Source organism: Lampetra planeri, chromosome 47, assembly GCF_965212315.1.
Source record: "Lampetra planeri chromosome 47, kcLamPlan1.2.h2, whole genome shotgun sequence".
Taxonomy (NCBI): domain Eukaryota; kingdom Metazoa; phylum Chordata; class Hyperoartia; order Petromyzontiformes; family Petromyzontidae; genus Lampetra; species Lampetra planeri.
This window is the reverse complement of record NC_136153.1, coordinates 7,330,146-7,355,506: the sequence shown is the minus strand read 5'-3', so window position 1 is coordinate 7,355,506 and position 25,361 is coordinate 7,330,146. Positions and strand designations below refer to the sequence as shown.

General features: G+C 50.6%; 1 protein-coding gene across 10 annotated transcripts in view; it reads right to left on the bottom strand.

The window, feature by feature from the left end:
- Positions 1-16,514, bottom strand: part of PDE10A (phosphodiesterase 10A) — a 136,525-nt gene extending 120,011 nt beyond the window's left edge. For 8 of the 10 annotated variants that reach the window (XM_078615573.1, XM_078615577.1, XM_078615574.1 and 5 more), the window contains exon 1: positions 15,873-16,514. In XM_078615573.1, the coding sequence (XP_078471699.1) occupies positions 15,873-16,062 (190 nt within the window). In that variant the 5' untranslated portion in view covers positions 16,063-16,514. Of the gene's footprint in view, positions 1-10,146; positions 10,399-15,872 lie in introns of those variants that run through there. The other 2 variants (XM_078615581.1, XM_078615584.1) reach the window with 1 other exon arrangement.
- Positions 16,515-25,361: the final 8,847 nt, after the last annotated feature.

The following is a 25,361-nucleotide window of genomic DNA, read 5'->3' as shown; positions in this document are numbered from 1 at the left end:
CCGACCGTTCGCCAAAAGCCGCCGCTGCTGCCGATTCTGCTGCTGCTGATTCTGCTGCTGCGAGGATGAGCGGAGTTCGCGTGACGGCTTATGCTGCATAACCCCCCCAAATCGTCGTCGTCACCACCACCGTCACCACCGTCACCTTCACCATCGTGGAGCGAAACCCGCAGGCCACAGCCGCCCACCATCGCGAACAAACAGCGAGGGCGCTGACGGCCACCCATGGCGCTACCCTCACGCGGAAGCGACCCGGCAGCACACGAACGCCCTTGGACATAAACGAGCATCGTGCCCCTGTACGCAGCCTACATAATGGGGGTGTTGGGGGTGGGGGGTTGAGATGGTGGGGGGAGTGGGGGGTGGAGGGGAGGGGACCTTCTGAGCAGTGTGTTCATCGGGCAGTAGCGGGTCACCAAAATGGTTAATTTTGGTGACGGTCACTTATGTTTTATTTCGCAGACAGAGAATTACATCCTCCACATCAGTCCCTCCTCCCCCCCCCCCCCTCTTTTTTATTTTTACTTCAACTGTGATCACCGAAGCAATAAGGCGCCGTCCATAAATGACGTCACGCGATTTTGGACGATTTTTTACCCGACCCCCCCCTCAAATATGACGTCACAAAGCTCTGCCCCCCCCCCCCCCCCCCCAAAATAAAACATGCTTAAAATCGCTTTAAACTATTGTGTTTGTAGTGCGTATTGAATGTGCCGCTGCACTCTGATGTTGTAGGAGAATACATTAATTACAAAGTCTATTTAATTAAGTAGAACGTGTTGTCTATATTTATTTAAAGTTGCGCATTTTGATGTGACGTCACATTTCTCACCCCCCCCCCCCCGTCACACATCGTCACAAATGTCTGACCCCCCCCCCCTCCCCTAGGTGCGTGACGTCATTTATGGACGGCCCCTAAGATTCACACTAATAGGCAATTCATAATAAATTGGTAATCTACAGATCTGTCAATAGATAAAGGCATCTTCATGCAGTGTTCGTCATGGGGGCTGTTTGGCGATTCCGCACAGATGGATTCAGGAATCCACTGCTGTAGCGTCGTCTTTCGCGTGCACGCGCAATTATTAATTGTCTGCGTTCCCGTAATCTGTCCACAAGACGACAAACAGCCTATACGTAGACAGATATTACGTACACAGATAAAGACCCCCCGTATAGTCGAGTAGGCTGCTGAGACAAGTGCTGTTGGTAAAGGCCCGGGGTGAATATTCATTGGCCGTGAGCGGGAATCGAACTCAGGTTTTGGGGGATACCCAGGCGCGGTTCAAATACCACGCGTCATTGATGTTAGCTGTTGGGAATCGAACCAGACGATGCGGTTTGCAGCGAGTACGCTCACCAAAATCAAACTTATCTTACATACAAAGACAAAGATCCCCCGTATAGCCTTAACAGACTGTTGGGGCAAGTGCTGTTAACGAGCAGCTATGAAGATCGGCACGGCACCACGAGGGGGTGGGTGGCCAGCACCACGCCCGGCCGCCTTTGTCTCCCCACCAGGTACTCATTTGAGGCTGAGTCGACTTAGGAGAGGCCTGGCACCGGTTCAGATAATCGCTATCACTGGGTGTTGACGGCCGTGAGCGGGAATCGAACTCGGGTGGCCGGTGGTTCGTAGCGCGTCGCGCTAACCGCTGCACCACCGCTCCTGCCTAAAGCGCACACATTTCTGCGCAGCGCAGATCGCGTGTCTTTAAAAGCTCCCCCCTCTCCACCCCCCGGCCGCCTCCATCCTCCATCCCCTCTCGCCCCCTCCCTCTGGACACGCACGGCTGCGATTGACGTCACAGTCAGGCGCTCTTTGTCGCCTGCCTCTCCCTCTCGCTCTCTCTCTCTCCCGGGCCATCCCCAATCCGTAGCAGCGCTTCGTGCAGCAGCGTTCCCAAAATATTCGCGCCATCCCTGAGTCGTCGGAGCGGGCGGGCGGGTGATGGAGCGAGCGAGCGAGCGGATAAAACGGCGTCCATGAGAAATGCACCGAATCAGCGTCCCACGAAAGACGCGCAACTTGCAGGCAACTTTCAGGCACCCACAAGGTCACAAGAAAAAGAGTTTCCCCCTAACAAACAAAAAATTACCTTCCCCCAAACTTGTTGGACAGAGGGGGGGGGGGAGCACAGCGCAACTGCGGGGGCGATAGCGCTGCACGGCGGCTCCTCCGGATGTGCCAGGGTGTCGTTGGACACGATGTCCGACGTTTCGCTCCACGTGCCGGGAGCTTCCTCGGCAATTGAACGGAGCAGTTTAAATTTTGACCCTCAATTTGCCGAGGCTTGCCGCGGCTGCTGCCGCTTCTGCTGCTGCTGCTGGTGGCGTTGTTGATTTCCTTCGTCGGGGAGGAACCCAGAGTAGCCAGAGAGGTGGAATCGTTGCGAGGATAAACCACGGAGGAGATGGAGCGATGAAATTGGTTCGTGGAAAACTGAACACCTAACAAAGCAATTTATATTCTTACTGGGCAAGGCTCGCTTAGCTACCTCGCTCTTATACAGAACCGACCTAGCCTCAGTTGAAAGTGGCTCATCACGTGGAAATGTATAGCACCCAAAAACTATAAAACGCCTGTTGTGGAGGGGAAAAGCCGGAGGACCCGGAAAAAAAATCCACGCGACCACGGGGAGAGAAAACGTGCAAACTCCAAATAAAAACAGCAGGTTAAATCTTGACATAAAGTTTTCGTGACTGCAGGAATTAATATTCGTTGAGTCTTTCGGTAAAGTCACGTAGATGGTTCAAAGAAAATAAAATAAAAACCTACGCCGCTGTTAGCGAGCAGCAACCTATGAAGGCCGGCACGGTGCACACGAGGGGGTGGGTGGCCAGCACCACATGCTCCTTACCTTTAGCCCCACGACACGCAGCGTGTGCGCGCGTGTGTTTACCGTGTTGAATCCAACTCCGTGTCGTGACATCTTCCACCAGAAAGGCCTCAATCTTAATTTTATAACTCACTCCTGACCCCGGCACTAACCCCGGCACTATTTGCTCAGGTGGACCGCTCGCCGGAGGGATCACGAGGCCAACTTCTTTATTAAAGCGTGTTTGCTTTCATAAAGGTATCCTCGTCCTCAAATACATGTGTTTAATACCACCCAAAGCATTGAACCATCACGAAGCGCGGTCACACGTCGGTCATGCCTTATGACCAAATCCACCCTGAATGCGACAATGTCACCGGATCTCGTCAACCAAACTGGGTTGGCCCTCTTCATAATGACACTCGGAAGGGGCTTGCCAGGTGTGCTAGGCGCGGGGCTTGTCACGTGTCGCCAGGAGATGGCAGTGTTGAGTGTCACCCCCCACCACTTTTCCCCGTCGTTTGTGTGGTGGGTTTTTTCCTTTTTCCCGGGGAGTTCCGCCCCAGCACAAATCGATTCATTAATGGGATTGACCACAACGTCGACCAATACAGAACCCCCCCCCCCAACCGAAGAAGAGAGTTGAGACTCATCAGGATTGTCCTTGGTAAATAAGTGGCGTTATTGTTACGATATACAGTAAAACCTTGGATTGCGAGTAACTTGGTCTGCGAGTGTTTTGCAAGACGAGCAAATGTTTTCAATAAATATTAATTTGATAAACGAGCGAGGTCTTGCAATACGAGTAGTACGTGTGTACGCTTTGTCTGCCGAGCGTCACGTGATCACAACTGATGTACGAGTGCTTTGATATACGAGTGCTTTGGATTACAAACACGTTTCCGGAACGAATTATGCTCGCAATCCAAGGTTTTACTGTAAATGTGTGTGCAGCGTGGTGCGCTGTAGAATCGGTCAAGAGCAGCCGACACACGCGGTTACGCCTGTAATTATTAACCAACTTACAGACATCCGTCAATTCACTGCTGGATGAATGCCTCCCCCGTACCGTGTTGGTCGCAGTGGGTTTTTTTTTAAGACCATACTTCACCACGCCGGGCGCTGTGGCTCTCGGTCTAAGGCGTCGGGCCCAGGACTTGTACAGCTTCAGTGTCACTCACAACCATAGGGACTGCGGGACCATGCTAATCATTGGACTGCACTTCTACGCTCCCGCATCTATGCTCACCAACTTCACCAGCCCGCCACTAACGTGTGGTCAAATAATCGCCCCGACAGGCAGACTAATGCCCGCTTGCAGGCCAGGTGCTGAGTCACCCTGTGCCGCACAGGGGCAGCTGCCACTGGGGGTGACCCTACGCTAGACCACCTAGCGATCATCAACCCCCCTCTTGGCAGACTAATGCCCACGTGACCCGTACAGGGGCAGCTGTTACTGGGGGTGCCCCTACGCTAGACCACCTAGCGATCATCACTGGCAGACTAATGCCCACGTGACCCGCACAGGGGCAGCTGTTACTGGGGGTGCCCCCTTTCAAGTGTGTTCGAGACGAGGTGCGAAGTGTTCCCAGGAGGAGCCCCACGGGATATCAGAGGCCGCTTGATCAAAAACAAACTAAAACATGCCCTAAAGACACAGTTCATCATCACGCAAGTTCGTTCCCAAGGACGATGAGCTCTCTTGCATCGGGAGTCAGTAATCGTTCGTCATCTCACGTGGCCGTTGCGTTTGTGACGAGCAAGACCGCCGTTTGAGCGACGCACCTTGCTGCGTAGACCACACGCACGGTGGGCTGACGGTAACTCCTGAGATGCAGATGCACCGGTCGACACTCTAACCACTTCTAGCCCCGCGCCTCCTGGCTCGTTGTTTCTCCGTGTCTCCAAGACGCCGTCTCTCACGCAACCGAGCAGCTTCAGCCAATGCTGTGCGCCATTGACGTCTGTTTTTGGCGAGATTGTCCCACGCATTCTACAGGAATTCCACATCTTCTTAAATTTGAGTGTGCCTGCCGCAACGCACCAACACGCGGTTCTACGTACACATTACACATATAGATGTGTGTTTGTGCGAGAGCGCGCATGATTCAAGGCCGTTATTATATCACTCGTGGCTTGCAGCAGCAGCATCAGCGGCAGATCCATCCTCTAGCAGAAACCACAGCGCCCCACTTGTACCCCAAGGCGCAGGGGAAACAGGGCGGTGGTGCGCGCACAAAACAGCGAGTGCGTAATGCGGGACACAGGATACGGTCACAGGATACAGGTGACATTCGACAGAAGATAAGCCGCGGCCGTCTCGAGTGTTAGGAAGTTGGAGGGCAGGGGTGGGTTGGGTGTGTGGGCTGGCGGCGATGGGAATGCGATGGCAGGGTGAGCAGTCCATTGATCGACTCATAGAAGGATCCGCAGGTTTTTTTTGTTACCGCAACCGCTCGTGTCCATGCGGCCACCAGCCACTCGCATCTATCACTCACTCACCACGACACTTCACCCACTCACTCACCACGACATTCAGATACTCACTCACCACGATACTCACCCACTCACTCACCACGACACTTCCCCACTCACTCACCACGACACTCACCCACTCACTCACCACGACACTCAGCCACTCACCACAACCCTCACCCACTCACTCACCACGACATTCAGCCACTCACTCACCACGACACTCACCCACTCACTCACCACGATACTCACCCACTCACTCACCACGACACTTCCCCACTCACTCACCACGACACTCACCCACTCACTCACCACGACACTCACTCACTCACCACGACACTCACCCACTCACTCACTACGACACTCAGCCACTCACCACAACCCTCACCCACTCACTCACCACGACACTCACCCACTCACTCACCACGACACTCAGCCACTCACTCACCACGACACTCACCCAGTCACTCACCACGACACTCACTCACCCACTCACCACGACACTCACCCACTCACTCACCACGACACTCACCCACTCACTCACCACGACACTCACCCACTCACTCACAACGACACTCACCCACTCACTCACCACGACACTCACCCACTCACTCACCACACTGCAGGTCACAACACTACCCAACTCACCTACTCACTCACCACAACCCTCACCCACTCACTCACTACGACAGTCAGCCACTCACCACAACACTCACCCACTCACTACGCTGGAGGGCACAACACTAACCCACTCACTCACCACACTGCAGGTCACAACACTATTCCACTCACCTACTCACTCACCACAACACTCACTCACCACACTGCAGGTCACAACACTATCCCACGCACCTACTAACTCACCACAACACTCACCCACTCACTCACTCACTCAAACAATGGCCCTTCGTTATATATGAGGGGTCTCTCTGCTATGAAGCATTTCCATTGCCCCCAAACGTCACCGATTGGGGGTCTCGTGGTGCTTTTAAATTATACAGAGATCTGTCTGCTGATGACCCAAAAGACGCCGCCTATTAACGCTGTGGGCAGCGGTCATTTGAGTCGCGAATTCACCGCCCCTCGTTCGCACGTGTCACGCGCACGCTTCGCTTGAGGCATTATTAATGCGCTTCTTACCCGTCGGGGGTCAGCGAACCAGTGCCCACGTGTCTGCAATGCGCGTCAGCAAAGTAAACCAATTACTTTAATAAGCAATAAAAACTCAACCACAAATCTTTCATCTTTAACCACCCCCCCAAATTCTACATAGATAAATAGTAAAAACGTAGCATAGCCTAAATCACGCGCGTTTAGCGTTACTCGATTCTTGTTTTGCATGAAGTTGCACAGGTAGAATTTCAAGGAGGGCAGCTTTACGTAAACGTCGCAGCCCATTCTAGATTTGAAGCTTTCGTGACTGCAAGGAATCATCTTCTTAGGTTTTTTCGGTAAAGTCACGTAGAAAGTAAAATAAAATAAAAACAAAAATCACGACGTTTCGGAGGCAACACAAGTCTCCGTCATCAGGTGGGATCGTCACAGCCAGATTAGCTGTATCAAGTGAGGCAATGATTCAAGATGTAATCCCTTAAAAGCGAGTTGAGGGGGGAGGGAGAGGGAGGGGGGAGCTCATCAGACTATGGTAGCCAATGAAAGGAACGTATCGGGAGGGAGGGGGGGCGAGGCCAAAAGGGTGGGCGATGGACGTGGAAGCGCTTGTGCGCAAGCGGCCAATTACTGCACACGCCAACACAATGGAGCGATTGTGCGCAAGCGGCCCATTTGTTAATCACAACGCTGGATGAGGGCCTCCCCGTGCCGGATGCAGTCATGGAAGTTACGAGTCGACCATCATGGCGAGTGAGGCCTCTGTGCGTGTGTACTTTGAACTTCCTTCGTGCCGTACGTAGCCAACCGTGCTAATCGGAGGTGCGACGGTGGAAGGACAACGACACAAGCAGCTATAGAGAAATGAGTTTTCAGTCGAGATTTAAAAGTGCATTGCTCCGGTGGCTTCCTAACATGGGAAGCAACAACGTTCCAGACGGCCGCAGAAGCGCGCGTCTGAAAGCGGTGGTCACCGTCTTCGCTGCGAGGATGCCGGGAGTTTGTGTGATGGTGGTGATATCCTCCTTGACGAGATCGGAAAGGTAGCGAAGGCGAGAAAGCACAGACGCGGTGGGGGAGAGGGAGCTTCATCCGTCAGCCCCAACGAAGACCACAATGTGAACACGAGATGCCCACAAGCTAAAAAAAAACACGTAATAATAATAGAGGCAAGGGTATGGTTTTTCTCACGTGAATAATACATTCATATTTTAATCGATAAGGCGCTATGAGCTTTACGGACCGATGCTTTTTTTTTTTCACGGGATTAATTCCAACTTGCTGAGTCCCATCCGCAGTGTGTGTGTGTTTGTGTGTGATCTGTTCGCGCTTGTCTTCTGTGGACACGCCAGTGATAAGTGTTGCTTCTCATTGTTTAGGAAATCAGATTTTCTGATGTTGAAGCCCATTTTGGATTTGTTTTCGTATTTTCCCAAAATGAAATGTTTTACTTTTATTTTTACTTGAATTATTTGAAAAGTTGTTTTTTGATAAATGTTGAAGTGTAACTCTTGCATTTCTGCTTGTAATAGGATTTCTCAATGGGGAGAGATAAATTCTGAATGGAGGTGGCCACACAGAGGCCACGTGACTGACGGGAGATTTGAACTGACGTCATATTTGAGGGGAGGGTCTGACTTTTTGTGAAGCCGTGTGACGGGGGGGGGGGTCAAAAATCGTCTAAAATCGCGTGACGTCATTTATGGATGGCCCCTAACGGGTTGAGCGAAAACAATTTCCCCGTATATAGTGCAACGCTAAGGATTGAGGAGAAACGATGTACTAAGACGCATACCACGCAGTGAGACGGCGTGACAAAGCACTGAGGGTACGCCGCCGCGTCGCTGTATCACTCCGCTCAGCCACAGCTCAAGAAAGTAGTTCCTCGTGGACCGTTCAGAAACCGCGTTATAACGGTAATAACCGCTGTCTAGTGAAAACGCGTTGTAGTGTGAACACTGCCAAGCGTTAACCGAGGACTTGCCTTACGTTAGACCACAAGCAAACCGAGCTTCAAATGTTAACATTTCTAACCATTCTTCCTCGGTCCTTTCATAACAATCATTAGTTTTTTTCATGACGTCTGATGATGATGATGATGGACCCTCTTCAAACTAAATATTTCATTACTGTCACTAGACATTTGTGTTGTTTGCGATGTTCTTATTCAGCTTGTGCGCAGCAGCTCGATATACTCCTACATTGCAAGATTATGAGACGTGAAGAGATCACGACTGAATGTGATGCTGAGGGATTTTGACCCCCCTCCCCTCGTCACACGGCGTCACAAAAAGTCAGACCCCCCCCCCCTCAAATATGACGTCACAAAGCTCTGCCCCCCCCCCCCCAAAAAAAAAATATGAAACATGCTCAAATCGCTTTAAACTATTGACATTGTAGTGCGTATTTAATGTGGCGCTGCACTCTGATGTTGTAGGAGAAAACATTTATTAAAAAGTCTATTTAAGTAAGTAGAACGTGTTGTCGATATTTATTTAAAGTTACGCATTTTTACGTGACGCACATTTCTCAACCCCCCCCCCCCCCCTCGTCACACATCGTCACAAATGTCTGACCCCCCCCCCCCCCTAGGTGCGTGACGTCATTTATGGACGGCCCCTAACTCCATCTTTGTGGTCCATCTTTGTGTAAGTAGCAGCAGTAGGTTTCCACTGCCGTCGCGGGTTCTCCAGTTTCCACTACCACGCAACAACACCCTTTCTCTGAATAGGAATTGGCCAAACATACCAAAGCACGAGCTTCTGAAAGGAATCTTAAGACCCATTGAAGATGTTCTGAATATGTGAACGACGCGCACCTTTCGGATTAGCGCGGTTGGCTACGACGTGCGGTGCGAAAGAAGTTCACCGTGCGAACATAAATGCAGGCCGGCCTATGCGTCACGCGCGCTCGCAGAGAAAAAATGGCAACGATCATGCTTTGCTAGCACGCGATTAGTGACGTCACGGCACGACGTCACACAGCGTCTCATCTCGACACAATTGAAAGGGGCACCCCCCCACCCCAGTGCCAGCTAACCCTGTGCGGCACAAGATGACTCGGCACCTGGCCTAGAAGCGGGCATTAGTCCGCCGTTGCTGCCAGCAGTGGAGGGAAACGTTCCGCAAGTGGAAGCATCAATTTCGAGTAATTTGCGGGTATTTTTTTAGTTTGCAAAGTCACGAACTCACCTGCGGTGGTCAGCCGCCTCCTGTTCACTCTTCTATCGCTACTAGCGCTGTTTAACAGTCCCTCACTGCACCGCTGTAGAGGAGCACGAGTTACCGCACCGACTGTTTCGCCTCTAACTTTGTTCAGCATAGCGATACAGAAAACACGCGGTGTTACCTTTTTGTATAGATAATATATCTCACATACAAATGATATCACGAGATATTTTTTGTTATATGTACACACATTAAAGGAGATACATCATAACGAATATGACCCCCAACCCCCTCCGACCCAACATACATATCACTCGCTCTGCTGGCGTTAGCCGTGACCTGAAAAATCGAACAGCAACAGTTCTTAGCGTATGGGTGCGCTAACAACTGCGCCACCGTTCCACACGTATGCGCACAGACACACTGCGAGATGAAATTAAGGCAGCGCCAAGCAGCAAAGTGAACTCAATGGCAAAGCGTGGGCAAAGGCGAGTGTACGTGACATGTGAAGAGAAATCTGGAACAAGATTATGAGTAGTAGTATTATGATGATCATTGTGTTGTACGGTACTTACATATGTTACCCATAACATCAGCAGCTTGCTGCCACTCTCCCGGTCATGTGCAGGTATCCATTGCGACACGCAGTTGGTGGTGGTGGTGGTGGTGATGATTTTCGTGGTGGTGGTGGTGGCGGTGGTGGTGGTGGTGGTGATGATTATCGTGGTGGTGGTGGTTCGTGGTGGTCATGTGATGACCGTATGTATTTGTGTGTAGATTGCCGTGCCGATCAGGAGGGAACTAGACTACTCCACTTGAAGAATACAGAGAGAGAGAGAGAAGACTAATAAATAAATATGTCTCGAGGGGGAGGGGGGGGTGTGGACGATTATCAAAGGGGGGCGTTGTCAAACGTGTGGCAGCTGAAATTATCTGACGGCGTTCCCTTTGCGCTGCTCACGGCGCGGCCCGACTTGATGGACTGGTTTTTACGCAAAGGGACATTCCGAGGGCAACGTTTGACGCGCTCAACTATTTTTATTATTTTTTTGAAGACGACGACGACGCTGCCGCAGCTGCTGCTGGTGGTTATTGTCATTCCTGTACGTACAACCATTGTGGGTTAAGGCGCAGCCCTGCAATTGCTTGCCAGCGCAAGCTGCTAGCGGAAGGGCCTCCACTCGATAGAGAGAGAGAGAGAGAGCTCTGGACAGCGCAATCTGACCTCGGGAGGGTTATTTTGGCCTACTCTTCCACACTGGCAGTGAGTCTCGGAAGAAGTGGGAGTTACCCACATTTGAACCCCCCCCCCCCACGCGAGACCAGCCGATCGATTAACTTGTGGATCACCCATCGATATCGATGCAGTTTGTACTGATGTGTGGAAAGAGGTGGAGGGAATGTAAGGCACGATGACCCCGAGCGCGTTAACAATTACGACACGGAAGCGTCCGTCTATGAACCAGAGGTCGGCAACCAACATCAGAAGAGGAGCCGTTTCTTTCGAATTCAGTTAAAAAAAAACCTCAGTATTTCAAGAGCCTCAATGCACTCTGTGGTGAATACAAGACGATGGTCCCTGAACGAAAAACGTCACGAAGCCAGCGGTCCTTAAAGAGCCACCGTGTGCTGACATGTCGCGCCGTACTCGGTGATTCTAAATCTCTCGCACATCGGATCAACCGAAATGCGTGGGCAGCAATCGCAAATCGGCGAGTCCATACACAAGTGGTGGGGGTGGGGCGCGTTACATGAATCTCTCCCCAACACCGGCGTGTTTGGAGACAACAGAATGGGCGAAATGCCCTGAAGCTTCCGCACTTACGGTGGGCAATTATAGTCACGGACTCTGCGGGAACGCCTGGGCTGTTATTAGCTCACCCGTGACTGCTCAGGAATGCACACAACTATGAAATGTCATTATGCACGCACGGCCCTTTTTGTAAATCCACTGCTGGATGAGGAACCTCCTCCTCGGCGTGTCCGGGAGTTGTCAAGCGAAGCGGACGACCCGGCGTTAGATTATCGTCCACTGCCAACACCGGTAAATCTGAACAGGTCCTGGGCCTCCCCTAAGTCGACTCAGCCTCACGAAGGCGAAGGTAGAGGAGCCTCAGAACGCAGGACGGGCGGACGGACTTGTCTCGACACTTGCACGCACATCACGTGGCGTACAACGTTTGTTTGCGTTTGTTTCGAATTAGCCCTGTATGGCCACGATTTGCGATGGTCACAATGGCAACAGATCTTTACGATTCCAGCCTATCGGGTGCAACCCAAAGCCGTAATTATAATATATATTGGGGGGACACATCAAATATGCTCAAAATGCCCCCCCCCAATATATTGCTCTAAAATAGATTTCTGTTTATATGATTGTGGTTATGGTTGTACTTTATTAATCCCTAATCTCTGCCGTTACATACAATGAAACAAGAAAAGGTAAAGAAGAAAAAACAGAGCAATGTAACACAATACACTATTAGACATTATTGTAAAAAATAAAAAAAAAAGTCCATCCTAGGTGTTAGTGAATTGTTTTTATATTTTAGGCAAGAATTTAGTTTTTTTTTTTTCTGGGGGGGAACCCTCAGACCCCCTGGAAGATTTGGTCCCCCCCAATGTTGACTCCATGGCTACGGCCTTGATGCAACCGGTTGATATTATGAGGTTTGTGAACTGTGACCCCCACGCCGCCCTGTATTGGAGACGTTATATTTGGTGCATAAAATAAAATTTGATGATTTTTGTTTTGTTCCAGCGGTCACAATAACTCGTGAGTGGAAAGCGTTGTGGCAGTAGCCCATTGAACAACACGTGGCCAACAACTACACCTCTTACCTGCTCATAGCAAAAGAAAAACAAATAAAAGCAGACCATGTCTCCTTCACATGCCTGTCTATCCACACAAGCCCCTACGCACACCGCCAGCCGCATGGGCTTCTGGGAGTGCATAATTTCAGCAGCATTGTTTCATAAAAAGCAAAACTGTAGACCCGGTTTTGACACGCAGCGTCTCATCAGCAGGCTTGTATGAATCAATATTGGAGAAACTCTTGCAGACTAAGTGACGCAAAAATTACGTATACAGTCTTGACTTAAAGCTTTCGTGACTGCAGGAATTCATATTCTTTGGGTCTTTCGGTAAAGTCACGTAAATAGGTTCAAATAAAATGACAAAAAACTACGACATTTCGATCGCAACACAAGCTGTCGCCATCAGGTAGAAACGTCGTAGTTTTTTTTATTTTCTTGTTATTTTCTTTGAACCTATCTACGTGACTTTACCGAAAGACCCAAAGAATGGGTATACGGTGTATCGCGAAACACAAGTCCTAATAATCATGAGCGTCCTTGTGGAGAATATAAATGACAAAGCAAATCGGAAGACGACAGGTTTCCTTCAGCTATCCATCTCTCCACGTAGCAAAATAAACCGGTCCAGAGTTTTCCTTGAATCAACGCTGCTGAAACTGTACCCTCTCAGAAAGCCGTGCGGCATGATGAGATGCGTAATGTTTGTTTTATTTAACTTTTCATGTTGACAGGCAAATATGAATTCATTGTCCGCTCATTTCTGTGTTGTTTAATAAAAGCGATTAATTTCAAAACGGCCATCTAACACCAGAGCTTCACTTCCGCCGGGTTTATCGAGGCCGGTGATTGGGAAATATATTTCTCCACCCGGCACACCACATCCAGCCTACATTGCGTCACGTCTGTGGCTATCGTAGACACGTGTCTGAGTAGCACGGTTGGCTACGTATTGTGAGAAATAAGTTCCCCAAAAATGTGTCAATCCACCGCTCCGGATGAAATGTGCTGCTGTGAAGTTTGCAGCGTCGCTGAATTTGTATCCAAAACAATTGCACGACGATCTGCACGAACTGGGTCAGTGCGTGTGGTGCTCTGTCACTGAGACGAGGGTGATCTCGAGCGCTGGCCGGCAAAGGCGGGGGCGTCTTCGTTTCTGCACGTGATCAATGTTACGTGAAAACAAATATTCTATAAAGGTAATGGGTACTTCATATAATGCATGATACTGACGAAGGTGTCATGTGTTGCCGGTGTTTGTGATTAACATGTATCTGCCAGGTGTTGTTGGTTGTTCTGTGCTCCTGTTTGCGCGTGTTTATGTTGCGCACATTAACGTGTAGAATAATATTGGACACTTATAAGGCGCCTTTCACGACGTCTCAAGGTGCCACATGCCGTGGCGTTATTCATGCTGTAGTTGTGTATTTTGCGATACTTTTGCCATCCTTGGTTTTTTTTTTCTCCCAATATTTATTCCCCATTTTTCTCAACCGATATTTGAACACTGCATAAAAGTTTTTTTAATAATAATAATAATTTCAATTTATCAAGCGCCTTTAGACAATCGTTCTCAGGGCGCCAATGAATGAATGGTTTCTCCTCACCTTACACTTACAGTGAACGCGTGTATGCAAATGTAGTAACTTATATACACGTGCTTTCTGTCAGCTTCACAATATTTGCATTGGCAATCATTTGCACGTGATACATTACACTGACCAATCATCCTCGATGACGCAACGCAAGCTTATGCATTCACCATGATCATTATCAAGTCGGTGGCAGCCGTGAGCAGTCCGCTCGCTGGATGTATCAAGGCCTGCGAAGTTGTCACCGTCTCTCACAACCCTACGCTGTAGCAGTCCACCTCGCACCGGCACACGCGCTCATTTCATAGCTCCATCTCCGCGCCGCGATCTCTCCTTGGGCTTCCATTCCGACCTTCGTCTTGACCACCGCTCCTCAACCTTTCTCAGTCACGTGCGCTGCCCAAGTCCATTTACTCTGCGCAGCATTTGCATGTAAAGAGGTTTCACCCGGCGCGTGTGCGTTTGTTGTGATGCGCGTGCCCCCCCCCCAACCCTCTCTCTCTCTCTCGGTCTCTCGTCGTCAATCCAATCCCTGACATGAACGCAAAAAAAAAACCGGCGTGCAATTCAACTTTGCGATGCTAAAACCCACCGCACGGGTGCACATCGCCTTCCTTGGCAATCCATCTCGCACCTGCGCGCGCACACGGGCCGAGGTCCTCGCTCCGTATCTCGGACACCTTCCCCCCCCCACCACCTCGTCAAACATTCGTCTCAACCACCTGAGCGTCATTGCCTCCGAGCGACGCGTTCTGCCCCGAGCTCACCATGACTTTTGACAAAAAACGAAAGTGTCACACACTTGAGTCTCGGACGCCTCCGCAGAGGTGCCGGTGCGAGCAAGGGGTCAGCAGATGCACGCCGAGTCGATCCGCTTGCCGGGAACAAAGTGGCCAGCGGAGAGCGACAATGCGAGCAAGCCACACTGCCCACACGCGGCGTGGGGACGCGTGGATGCAGGCCTACACAGCGTGTCAATAAGTGGAGCTTTGCGTGTGTTTCAGTCGTGCACCCAGCGGGGATCGCGTCAATTCGCGGGACACGCACGCGCGCGCGCGCACCACGCAATCAAAATTATGGTCACGTCAAGCCCATCGCTGTCCCCGCATACACCACACAACAACAACAACAACAGAGATATACCCCCCCCCCCAGACTGCTGGGGCGAGTGCTGTTAGCGAGCACCTCTGTAAGGGCACACACGGGCGCACGGAATGCAGTGGCGTGGTGAGGCACGACGCTCATGCGGTCCTCTCTGTCTCTCTGTCTCCCTCCACCGTGCTGATGTTGACAACGCCTCTGATACTCATGCAAGGCGGAATCAACCTCGACGGTTGCACACACACACACAACACACACCACACACACAACACACACACCACACACACAACACACACTCACCACACACAACAAAGATCCCCCGTTTAGCCTTAACAGACTGTAGGGGCAAGTGCTGTTAGCGAGCACCTATGAAGGCGGGAACGGTACACGAGGGGGTGGGTGGCCAGCACCACGCCCGACCGCCTTTGTCTCCCCAGTGGCGATGTTTACACACCGCACCAGGTACTCATTTAAGGCTGAGTCGACCTAGGGGAGGCCCAGGACCGGTTCAGATAATCGTCACTGGTGTTAGCCGTGAGCGGGAATCGAACCCGGGTCGCCAGGTTCATAGCGCAGCGCGCTAACCGCTACACTACCGCTCCCCACCACACAACACACACCACACCACACACACACACACCACAACACACACACACCACAACACACACAAACCACACACACACACAACACACACACCACAACACACACAAACCACACACACACAACACACACACAACACACACACCACACACAACACACACCTGGAATATAAGATGCATGCTCGAGCCACTCACCTTCGCCATGCTCAATGCTGTCCTTCGTCTTGAGCGAGGACGATGACGAAGAAGACGACAGAGATGAAGACGATGCCGACGACGACGATGATGACGACGACGGTGATGATGAAGATGATGACAAAGATGAATGTTGTAATCCATCTTCGCCCGCTCTTCGTTTCTTCGACATTTGCCGGCTATTTGACATCGAGTGTGAGTGTGTGTGTGGGGGAGGGGGGGGGTAGCAGGGTAGGTGGGTAAGGTAGAGGAGTGTTCTCTACCGCGGGAGCTTACATGGTCTTTCTGACCATCTCAGGCGCGACCGCGCACGGAGCTGCCGATCTTCGTGTCGCCACGAGGCGCTGTCGTGACTCGCGGTGCAGTCGCGTTCATGCCGAGCCGGGGAACAAACCGGGAGAGACACGAAAAAAATCTACAAAAACAAAAGTCTCAAAGCACCAAGGGCCGGCCGTTCGATCCCCACTATCTCTCTGCCACACACACACACACGCACTCTCTGTATGCGTCCACCACCCCCCTCGTATCCTCCCTCCCTCTACCCCAGACGCACACTGACTGCACTCAGCCTCGGCTATATCTCCCTCTCCCCATGAGCGCGCACACACAATCAGCCCGTACGCTCGCTCGCTCTCTCTCTCTGTTTTTCTCTTTCCCTCCAGCCTCTCCTCTACCCCCTCCCCCTGACTCGCTCGCCCACCTCTCCCTTCCTCTCTCTCTCTCTCCTTCGGTTAACACACCTCCCTCTCAGCTTCCCTCATTCTCCCCTCTCTCTCTCTTGCTCACCCACTCACTCCGCACGTGCAGTCGTCAGCAGCGTGGCTCACGATGAACGTTCTGCTGCTACGCGCCACTTTCTCTTCGTCACTTCACCGAGGAGTGAACCTGCCGCGGCTTTTAAGGGTTCAGAGATGGCCGACCCGGTCGAGCGGGGCGCGCATCCAGCGCGAGCATTGCCCTGGAGCCAAGGAACACACGCACAGCCCACAGCCGCCTTTGTCTCTCCAGTGCTGTTGTTGGCCACGCCGCGTCACGAGGGGGCCCGGGTTAACGCAATGCGCCTTTAGGGGCTGCAACGCCGAGTCCACGGATTTTAAAGGAGCCCCCACAACAAAACACGGCGATGGTGAAGGCGCAGCGCTGCAATGGCTCGGCTCACGGCACTGCCGGTGGAAGGGGCCTCGACTAAAGAGAGCGCCACTAGATGGTCCTTTGGCCTACTCTTCCACGCTACTCAGACGTCTTGGAAGAGGTAAGGCAATCGCCCCCACTGCTATAAAATCGTTTAACGCAACACTGTAGCAGTATGATCAATCCTGAAGGTAATCGAAGTTGGAGCGAAACTACGCGATTCACTGCCAGTTGTGTACAGAAAATACGACTCTTTCGTGTCAACTGTAAGTCACCTTTGCGATCTGCATGCCACATTTGGTTCATGGGGGTTGTGTTTGGCCATACTTCTCCACGCTGGTCATCGCGGTTTGGTGGGGGGGTGGCAACCATAACCGGTTCGAGTATCGCTCGCCGCTGGCGTTAGCCGTGGTCGGAAATCGATATCGAGTCCCCTGCTTCTCAGCGCGCTGTGCTAACCGCTGCGCCACCGCTCCCCCAGGCACCCCACTCAGCGACGCTCATTGACCCCGCTCGTGGCCGTCGACTTCTCTAGCAGCGGTCTCCTCGCATCTCAGTCGCGTTCCGTTCGCCGTCCGCCGTTAATTCCGTGCTCAGCGGACCCACGGGCGTGAGGCTATAAGAAGACAAGGTCAATGTGCAGGGCGCCCATAGCAACTGGTGTTGTGCACCATCGCCCGTGACCGTGCGGAACCAACTTGCGGGTCGTCGTTTATTGCACGAGAGAGGGAGGGAGTGAGAGGCCGTTAATCAATAGACGACTCACACGCGCTGGGCTGTAACATCAACAGCACCAACACGCGGAGTTCGCCTCCCATCACGCGCATGCCTGCGCATGCATTGTGAAACCCCCCCCCCCCCCCCGTAACCCACTCCACACCAACGCTCCCATCGCATACAACCGCAGACCTTGCTTGCACTTCGATCCACTCGCTGTCCTCACTTGCTCCGAGGTTAATATCAACTCCACCGTGACCAGGGCTGATGTGAACTCCTTTGCCGTCCGGTTCGACCCCGACCCAGGCGCTTGTTGAAGCGCGTCTCTCGCTCTCACCGTGCTCGCGACGATTCTTCTCCGGCTTCATCCGTTTTTATTTTATTTTTAAATCCTTTATATTAAGTTCACTTGCTTGCTTACTTGCGCGCTTACGACCGTGCAAATCTTTCGGTCGTTTTTTTAACCCACTTCCCGTGATCCAATCGAGCTGACATTTTGCACACAGACTCGTTGTGCGTGACAATTAATTTTCGTTTAAATTTTTTTTCCAAAATGTTACACTTTTTAGGAAAAAATAAATTATATTTAATTACCAATTACTTAATGGTGGCAGGCAATCATCTGACCCATAGGTGGCAGCCATCTCAAGCCAGAGGACGAGAGGACTCTAGCCGCCCGTTTCAAAGACCAATGTGGGCTGGGTTGTGGCCCATTGAACACGCATATAAAGGATTTATAGTGAAAAACTTTGTTTTTACGGGTTAATTTTTCCCCCTCCACGTTTAGAATCGACGCGCGTTTAGGGCATTTTGCTGCCGCTATAAATTTCCACGCGATAAGCCGTCACGTTGAGCGATCAATTGTGGGTCGCTTCTGAACAAGAGCTATTTAGCTCAGTGGACCTTAGCTGGTAACATAAAAAATAAAATTGCTTAGTTTGTGTGTGTGTGCTGTGAGCACCACACAACAGCAACAAGAATAAGATGAAATACTCTTCGGTTCTTTCGTGTAAAGTCACGTGGGTATAAAATAAATTAAATCACGACGTTTCGGGCGCAACACAAGCGTCCGTCATCAGGTGGGACAACCACAGCAAGAAACAAAATTACTATAGTGGGCCTCAAGATGAAAACAAAGTTGTCCCGTGTAGCCTCTGCACAGGCTGCCTTGAGCAATGCGCACGAGTGCACCATCGGCTATGTATGCGACCAGCGCAAGGCGCGGCCGCCTTTGTCTCCCCAGTGCCGATGTGTACGCACTGCACCACGTTACCCACTTGCAAGGCTGAGTTGACCGAGTGGGAGCGCCCAGAACCGGTTCAACCATCGCTCGCTACTGACGCTAGCCGTAGCCGGGGAATTAAATGCGGGTCACCGGGGTTCGTAGCGCAGTGCGCTAACCGCTGTTCACTCTCTCCGTCTGATGAAGACCGCTTGTGTTGCGATTGAAACCGTCGTGGTTTTAGCTTTTATTTTTAATTGTTATTTTTTTATTTAAACTTTTTTGTCATTTTTTTTTTCTATCTACGTGACTTTTACCGAAAGAACCAAGCACATCAACAACACACGCAGCCTTTTTCAAAGAACGCGGCTCGCGTCTTATCAGCGTCCAAAGTCTCAGCACATGCACGGCGCAGCCCCTTGGCCAAGCCGGGCAGCGGTGGCTGTTCACGTGGCGTGTAACATGGTCCCAGCACTGTGGAGGCGAGGGTCGGTGGATCACGCAGAGTGGCGTGAAACTTCCTTCCACGTGGGAGACGAGGCGCCCGTCTGTGTGATTGACGTCACGCGCTGACTTAATGCCCCCCCGCCCCTCCCCCCCCATCCCCCACCCCCTCCCCTCCACCCGGGCCATGTATCCCACGCAAATACGCGGGCAGTGCCATCTACGTGACTTTACCGAAAGACCCATAGAGTATGAATTCCTGCAGTCACGAAAGCTTCAAGTCAAGATGTTGTGCTCATTTTGTCCAAAAATCTCTCATTTACCTTCCTTGTCCACGCTCTCAACATATTTGTTTTAACATTCCTTCCTGCTTAAAAAACCCCCTTCGGATGTGCTCTCACCATCACCAGCCATGACCTATCCGCTGCTGGATTAAGGCTTTCCCCCAAGCCGCCGCAGTCTCGCAAGGTGTTGCGAATCTACGATCCATCCAGCTCATTCCATCGCTCCATCTCCTTTGGCTGTCCCTCTCCATTCTTCTTCACGTTTACTGCACTGCCCCGGGCAGGCGGCCTTTGTGGAATACCCAAGTTTTTTTTTTATATTGAAATCATAAACAGACGAGGGTTTCAAATTATTGGTTCTTTCGGTAAAGTCACGTAGAAGGGAAATAATAAAAATGTAAAACAATCAAAATTATCACGACGTTTCGACTGCAACACAAGCAATCATCAGGTGTGAAATCCACAGCAAGAAAATTTGAAAATCCACACCAAGAAAATTTGAAAATGTTCTTGCTGTGGATTTCACACCTGATGATGATTGCTTGTGTTGCAGTCGAAACGTCGTGAGAATTTTTATTGTTTTATATTTTTATTATTTTATTATTTCCCTTCTACGTGACTTTACCGAAAGAACCAAGAATATGAATCCCTGCAGTCACGAAAACTTTAAATCAAAAGATAAGGGTTTGTTCATCACAAAAATGTTGGCCCATTAGCCGGTAGTGCTTTTGCACCAATGCTTTCGAGCAGCGTTCGTTTGGGCAGGCAAATCTAGCAGAATGGCTTCTCTTGGTGTCAGCCAATCATTGTCAAGGACAATGCACTCGTTATCAACGCGCACGTGTTAGCACATTTCACCACAAGTCCGTGTGATTATTCCAGACTTGATGCCTTGCAATAGGTGTCCATTTTGGTGTACGAACACCGTAACGCCTCCTGTATCATTGCCATCTTGATACTGGCAATAAACAAAAAGGATTCCATAGAAACAGGTTCGACTGTTTTTTTTTGAGTCTCATCAGCAGAATTCTGCCTGTTAAATGTGTAATGACTCCGACGGCAAGAATATAAAAGCCACTATTAGTTACACCATAAGGAACCCTACTATGGATTACACAGTAAAGGACCCGAGGTTTCGTGACTCTCTTCCAGCTTGTATCTGTCTCTGAAGCTGATGTGCTCGTCTTCTTCGAACGCTGGGGAGCAGGACAAGCCCCCCTCTGTACCAGCGTGGACGGCACCCTCGTGTTCACCTTCTGAAGCGCTCGCTCGTCACCGTGGCGTGCGCGATGACCACCACAACCACCACCACAACCACCACCACAATCACCACCACCACAACCACGTGACTTTTCCTTCGTGTTGTGCGCGGTGCTTTTAGCGCCACAGCGCGTGGATTTGTAGCGTTGATTTTCATTTGTTTGCTGGTGACTTTGTGTATTTCATATCGAAATCGCCTCCAGTGCTGTTGCTGCTGGCGGCAATAAAAGTTGTTTAAAAGTAAAAAGTCTGAAGCTCCCGCCTCTTTGTGTTCTCTCCTCTTATATATCCCTCAGCCCCCACCCCCCTTCTGGAATGTTCCCTCACCCTATGTTCCCTCAGCCAATCACTGTCCTTCCCCTCTTAACGGCTCCAAACCGTCGCCTATTGGGTTCCACCCCTTTGTTTCCCGCCTTATTCTCCTTCAAAACTTTCCCTCCAATCACATTAAAAGCCCCCCGCCTTCCTGGCCAATCCCTGTGGAGGCCTCTTTCCTCCAATCGGAGACCCTGGGTGTATTGTTTGAGGAGCCGTTAGGCTGCAACATTGGCCTTGGGGTCTTTTTCGGTCATTACAAATGTAATCAAAATGCTGCTGGCGTGTTGACTGATGCCATAGCTAATAGCCCCATTCTGGGACATCATTGTCCCGCTTAGCGCCGTACAATGTAACACATTATTATCAGCACATTCGTCAATAGCACTGCCCTAAAATGATGCTGATATATCATAGCTGACGTTTCAGGCACTGGCCTTATATAGCACAGAGATCCGATCAAGGAAGTCCTGAGACGTCACTAATATTTGTTTTATTTTTTGAGCAGTGCTATTAACAATCGTGTTGCGTACTATTTGGTTCTTTCGGTAAAGTCACGTGGGTAGACAAAATAATAGATCACGACATTTTGATCGCAACACAATCGACCGTGTGATTGTCTCACCTGAAGCCCTTCGGTCAGTGTCCCTGCTGTGATTGTCTCTCACCTGATGACGGACGCTTGTGTTGCGATCGAAACGTCGTGATCTATTATTTTGTATACCCACGTGACTTTACCGAAGAAACCAAAGGGTATGGATTCCTGCAATCACGAAAGCTTCAAATCCAGATTCAACGTGTTGCGTTTTATTTGTTTGTTATTCATGATTTAGGCTTTCGCAATCAATATCATCCACAATAGTTTTTTTGGGGTTAGATCGCGTAAAAATATTAATGTGTCGTTAAACCCGCCACCACCCGATCCTTACTAATTGGCCGTGTCGGGTGGTGGCGGGTTTAACGACACATTTATATAATTACGCGATGTAACCCAAAAAAAAACTGTAATATGGTTGTTATTTATGCTTAATCCTTGATGCCAATGCAGCAGCAGCAGCAGCATCATCGTCATCAGCACACACACACAAAGCATCGATTTAACGATGCGATGTAACTCTTCCTGTTGTTAGGAGCGCGTTTATCGGGCAATTGTGTTCTTGTAATGAATCACATTCGCAATGGCACGTATACATGTCCCCTTTATATGTCCAGAAAAACAACAACAACATCGAGAATCACGACCACACACTATTTCACGCGAGTCCTTCATACATTTTAATTATTATTATAAAAGAAATACTCAACGCATTCGTCAATAACACTCTGGCTTTCAAATAAAAAAAATATATAACGTAGGTTTTGGGGAATAGCCTTTATTCATAGCACATGCGTAGAGCCATCAAAGAGATCGAGTGGATACAGAGTTGTAGACTGCACTTAATATCACGGGGCCCTGATGAGAATAACGTTTTTAAAATCCTTTCTGATCACCAGTATTAACATTTGATTATTGAATTTTTTTTTATCTAGACTTAAAGCTTTCGTGACTGCAGGAATTCATATTCTTGGATCTTTCGGTAAAGTCACGTAGATAGGTTCAAAGAAATTAATCAAAAATAACAGAAAACTACGACGTTACGATCGCAACACAAGCGGTCGTCTTCAATAGTTCCTATTGGCTAACTAAGCATATGCAAATGTTTCTCAGCAGGCGTCCATGATCTTCAGAGTAGTCTCCAACCCTCGCTAACTCTTGTCTCCTTGGCATATTCTATGCATGTGCTGTGAAGAAGGGCTATTTCCCGAAACGTCACATATTTTGTGTTATTGTAACCGGCTGCGTTATTGCTGAGTTTATTTTTGACGTTAAATGTGTTTCATTGCACCGCTGCCAACGCCGCATCAGCAGCAGCAACATCCCCCAAACAATCTACTTTGAGATTTTTAGCCAATTTTATTCAATCCCATTTGGTCAACGGCCCTCCGGGGATGTCATTGGACTCATTGGTGTAGCTGTGGCGGCCCCTGGGGCTCCTTGTTGTTACTGTTCGTGGTGTCTCCCTCAGGATCGGCCTCTGTGGAGGAGGCTCGTGAAGGACGCTGCTGCTGCTACTGGGCAAGTGGAGGCAGTCGCCCTCCAGCAACGACGGAGGGCAGAGGAGCGACGCTCACAACAACGAGCGGAGCGCCGGGTGGCTAAAGTGCGGCAAGTTGGCACAGTAGGGGGGCACCACCGGTGCATCTGCCAGTCATCTCAGTCAGCCAACGCATGGCACCTGCAGGGGTTTTCCCGTGACCTCCCGCCAGCAGCGAGCCTTCGGCGCTTCACGTGGCCTCAGAGTGCACCTAGCCTGGCACAGACGCCGTGGTGACGTCGCCGTCCCTTTGTGGCGAATGGCGACTGTTGGTATCTCCCTCTCTCTGCCAAATGTTTCCCTGCCATGAACCGCACCCTTACACTCCCTCCACCACCATCCCATCCCACCCACCCATTTAAGTGCTGTAGTAATCGTTGAGTATTTGGCATTTGGAAGGAAAATCAGAAGACAGTGTTGTACCAATGAAAGCCCTTTGTATGTTTGTATGTTGAACTTCTTTCGCACCGCACGTAGTCAACCGTGCTACTCCGTAGGTGCGTGTCATTCATATATTCAGGACATCTTCACTGGGTCTTAAGACTCTTTCAATAAGCTTGTGCGTTGGTATGTTTGGCCAATTCCTCTGTAGAGAAAGGGTGTTGCGTGTGAGAGGAAACCAGAGAACCCTTGATGACAGTGGAATACTACTGCTGCTACTAACACTCGATGGACCACACAGATGGATGTTACGCACCAACTTGCTAGGTTAATTTTTTATTATTATATTCTTTTTCCCCAAATTTGACTCCAATTGTGCAACCGCCGTCACGTCACGCGATGAAAAATCGATTCGGATTTCTCGCAGGGCAGTGCAACCCCTCGTGATGGAGAACTGCCCACAGAAGCGGATGTCAAAGAGCTACTTCTGACATTCTGTCAAGCGGCCTCTTGCAGACAGAGGTCAGCACTCTACATCTGAAAATAAAGGTTTGTCGCATGACATCCAAACCAATATTGTGCCGCTCAGAGCTGAAATCTCGTCAAATTAAGTGGAGAACCAAAATTTAATGTGATGGGGGTTTTTTGTTTTATTTCATTTCTGTGCGGTCATCGGTGACCGGGCTCAGACCATCAACTCACCACCCTTGAAAACCAAACTGAATCGCAGGAGGCGGCTGCAACCCCGATTTGAACCCAGGTTCGTCAGCGGCGCCGGCTCAGAGCTCTGACCTCTGCGCCACCCGGTGCCTCCACTCCCTGGGTTCGTCGGAGTCGTCACAGCCCCTACGTCACACGGCGAGCACGTGTCGGTGAACCGCAAGATCGTGCTGGGTCGCAGGCATGCACCACCAACAACAACAACAACCACCACGCCTCTCTGTCTCTCCCTCTCTCTCTCACCGCCGTTGCTATCGTGCAACTGTGGCCATAGCAGCAGCAGCATCAGCAGCATCCCTCCCACACCCCTCATGTGCCGCTGTCAATGGAGACCTCCCATTCATCGTGCGAAGACGGCAGATTTCTCGCGTGTCGCAAATCAACGCCTTCGATCGCTCCCGTACGAACGAGGGAAAAGAAGGCCCCTTCATTTTCTTAACCTTTCCAGAGTCGTTTTTTTCTCTTTCTCTCTCTCTCTTTCCGTGAACGTTGTTGCCATATCGACGGCTCGCACGGATATCGTCGCGGCGACGATGATTTCTGCGTATTGTTCTACACAGCCGCTGTGACCAGCGGAAGAAGAATTCGCGTTGCACGAGTCGTGGCGCGTATCACCGCCGGCCTCTCTGGCGCAGAACCCGACTGTGACACGCAGATGCCACGGCGTGGTTCTGCGTGTCGCAAACACGAAGGCAAAGCACGCATCCTGCCGGCGTGCGTGCGCGTGCGTGCGCGTGCGTGCGCGTGCATGCATGCGTGCGCGTGCGTTCGCGTGCATGCGTGCGCGTGCGTGCATGCGTGCGCGTGCGTTCGCGTGCGCGTGCATGCGTGAAAGCACTTGCACCACGTTGAGGCCACACGGGGGGATCTTTGTCTTGGA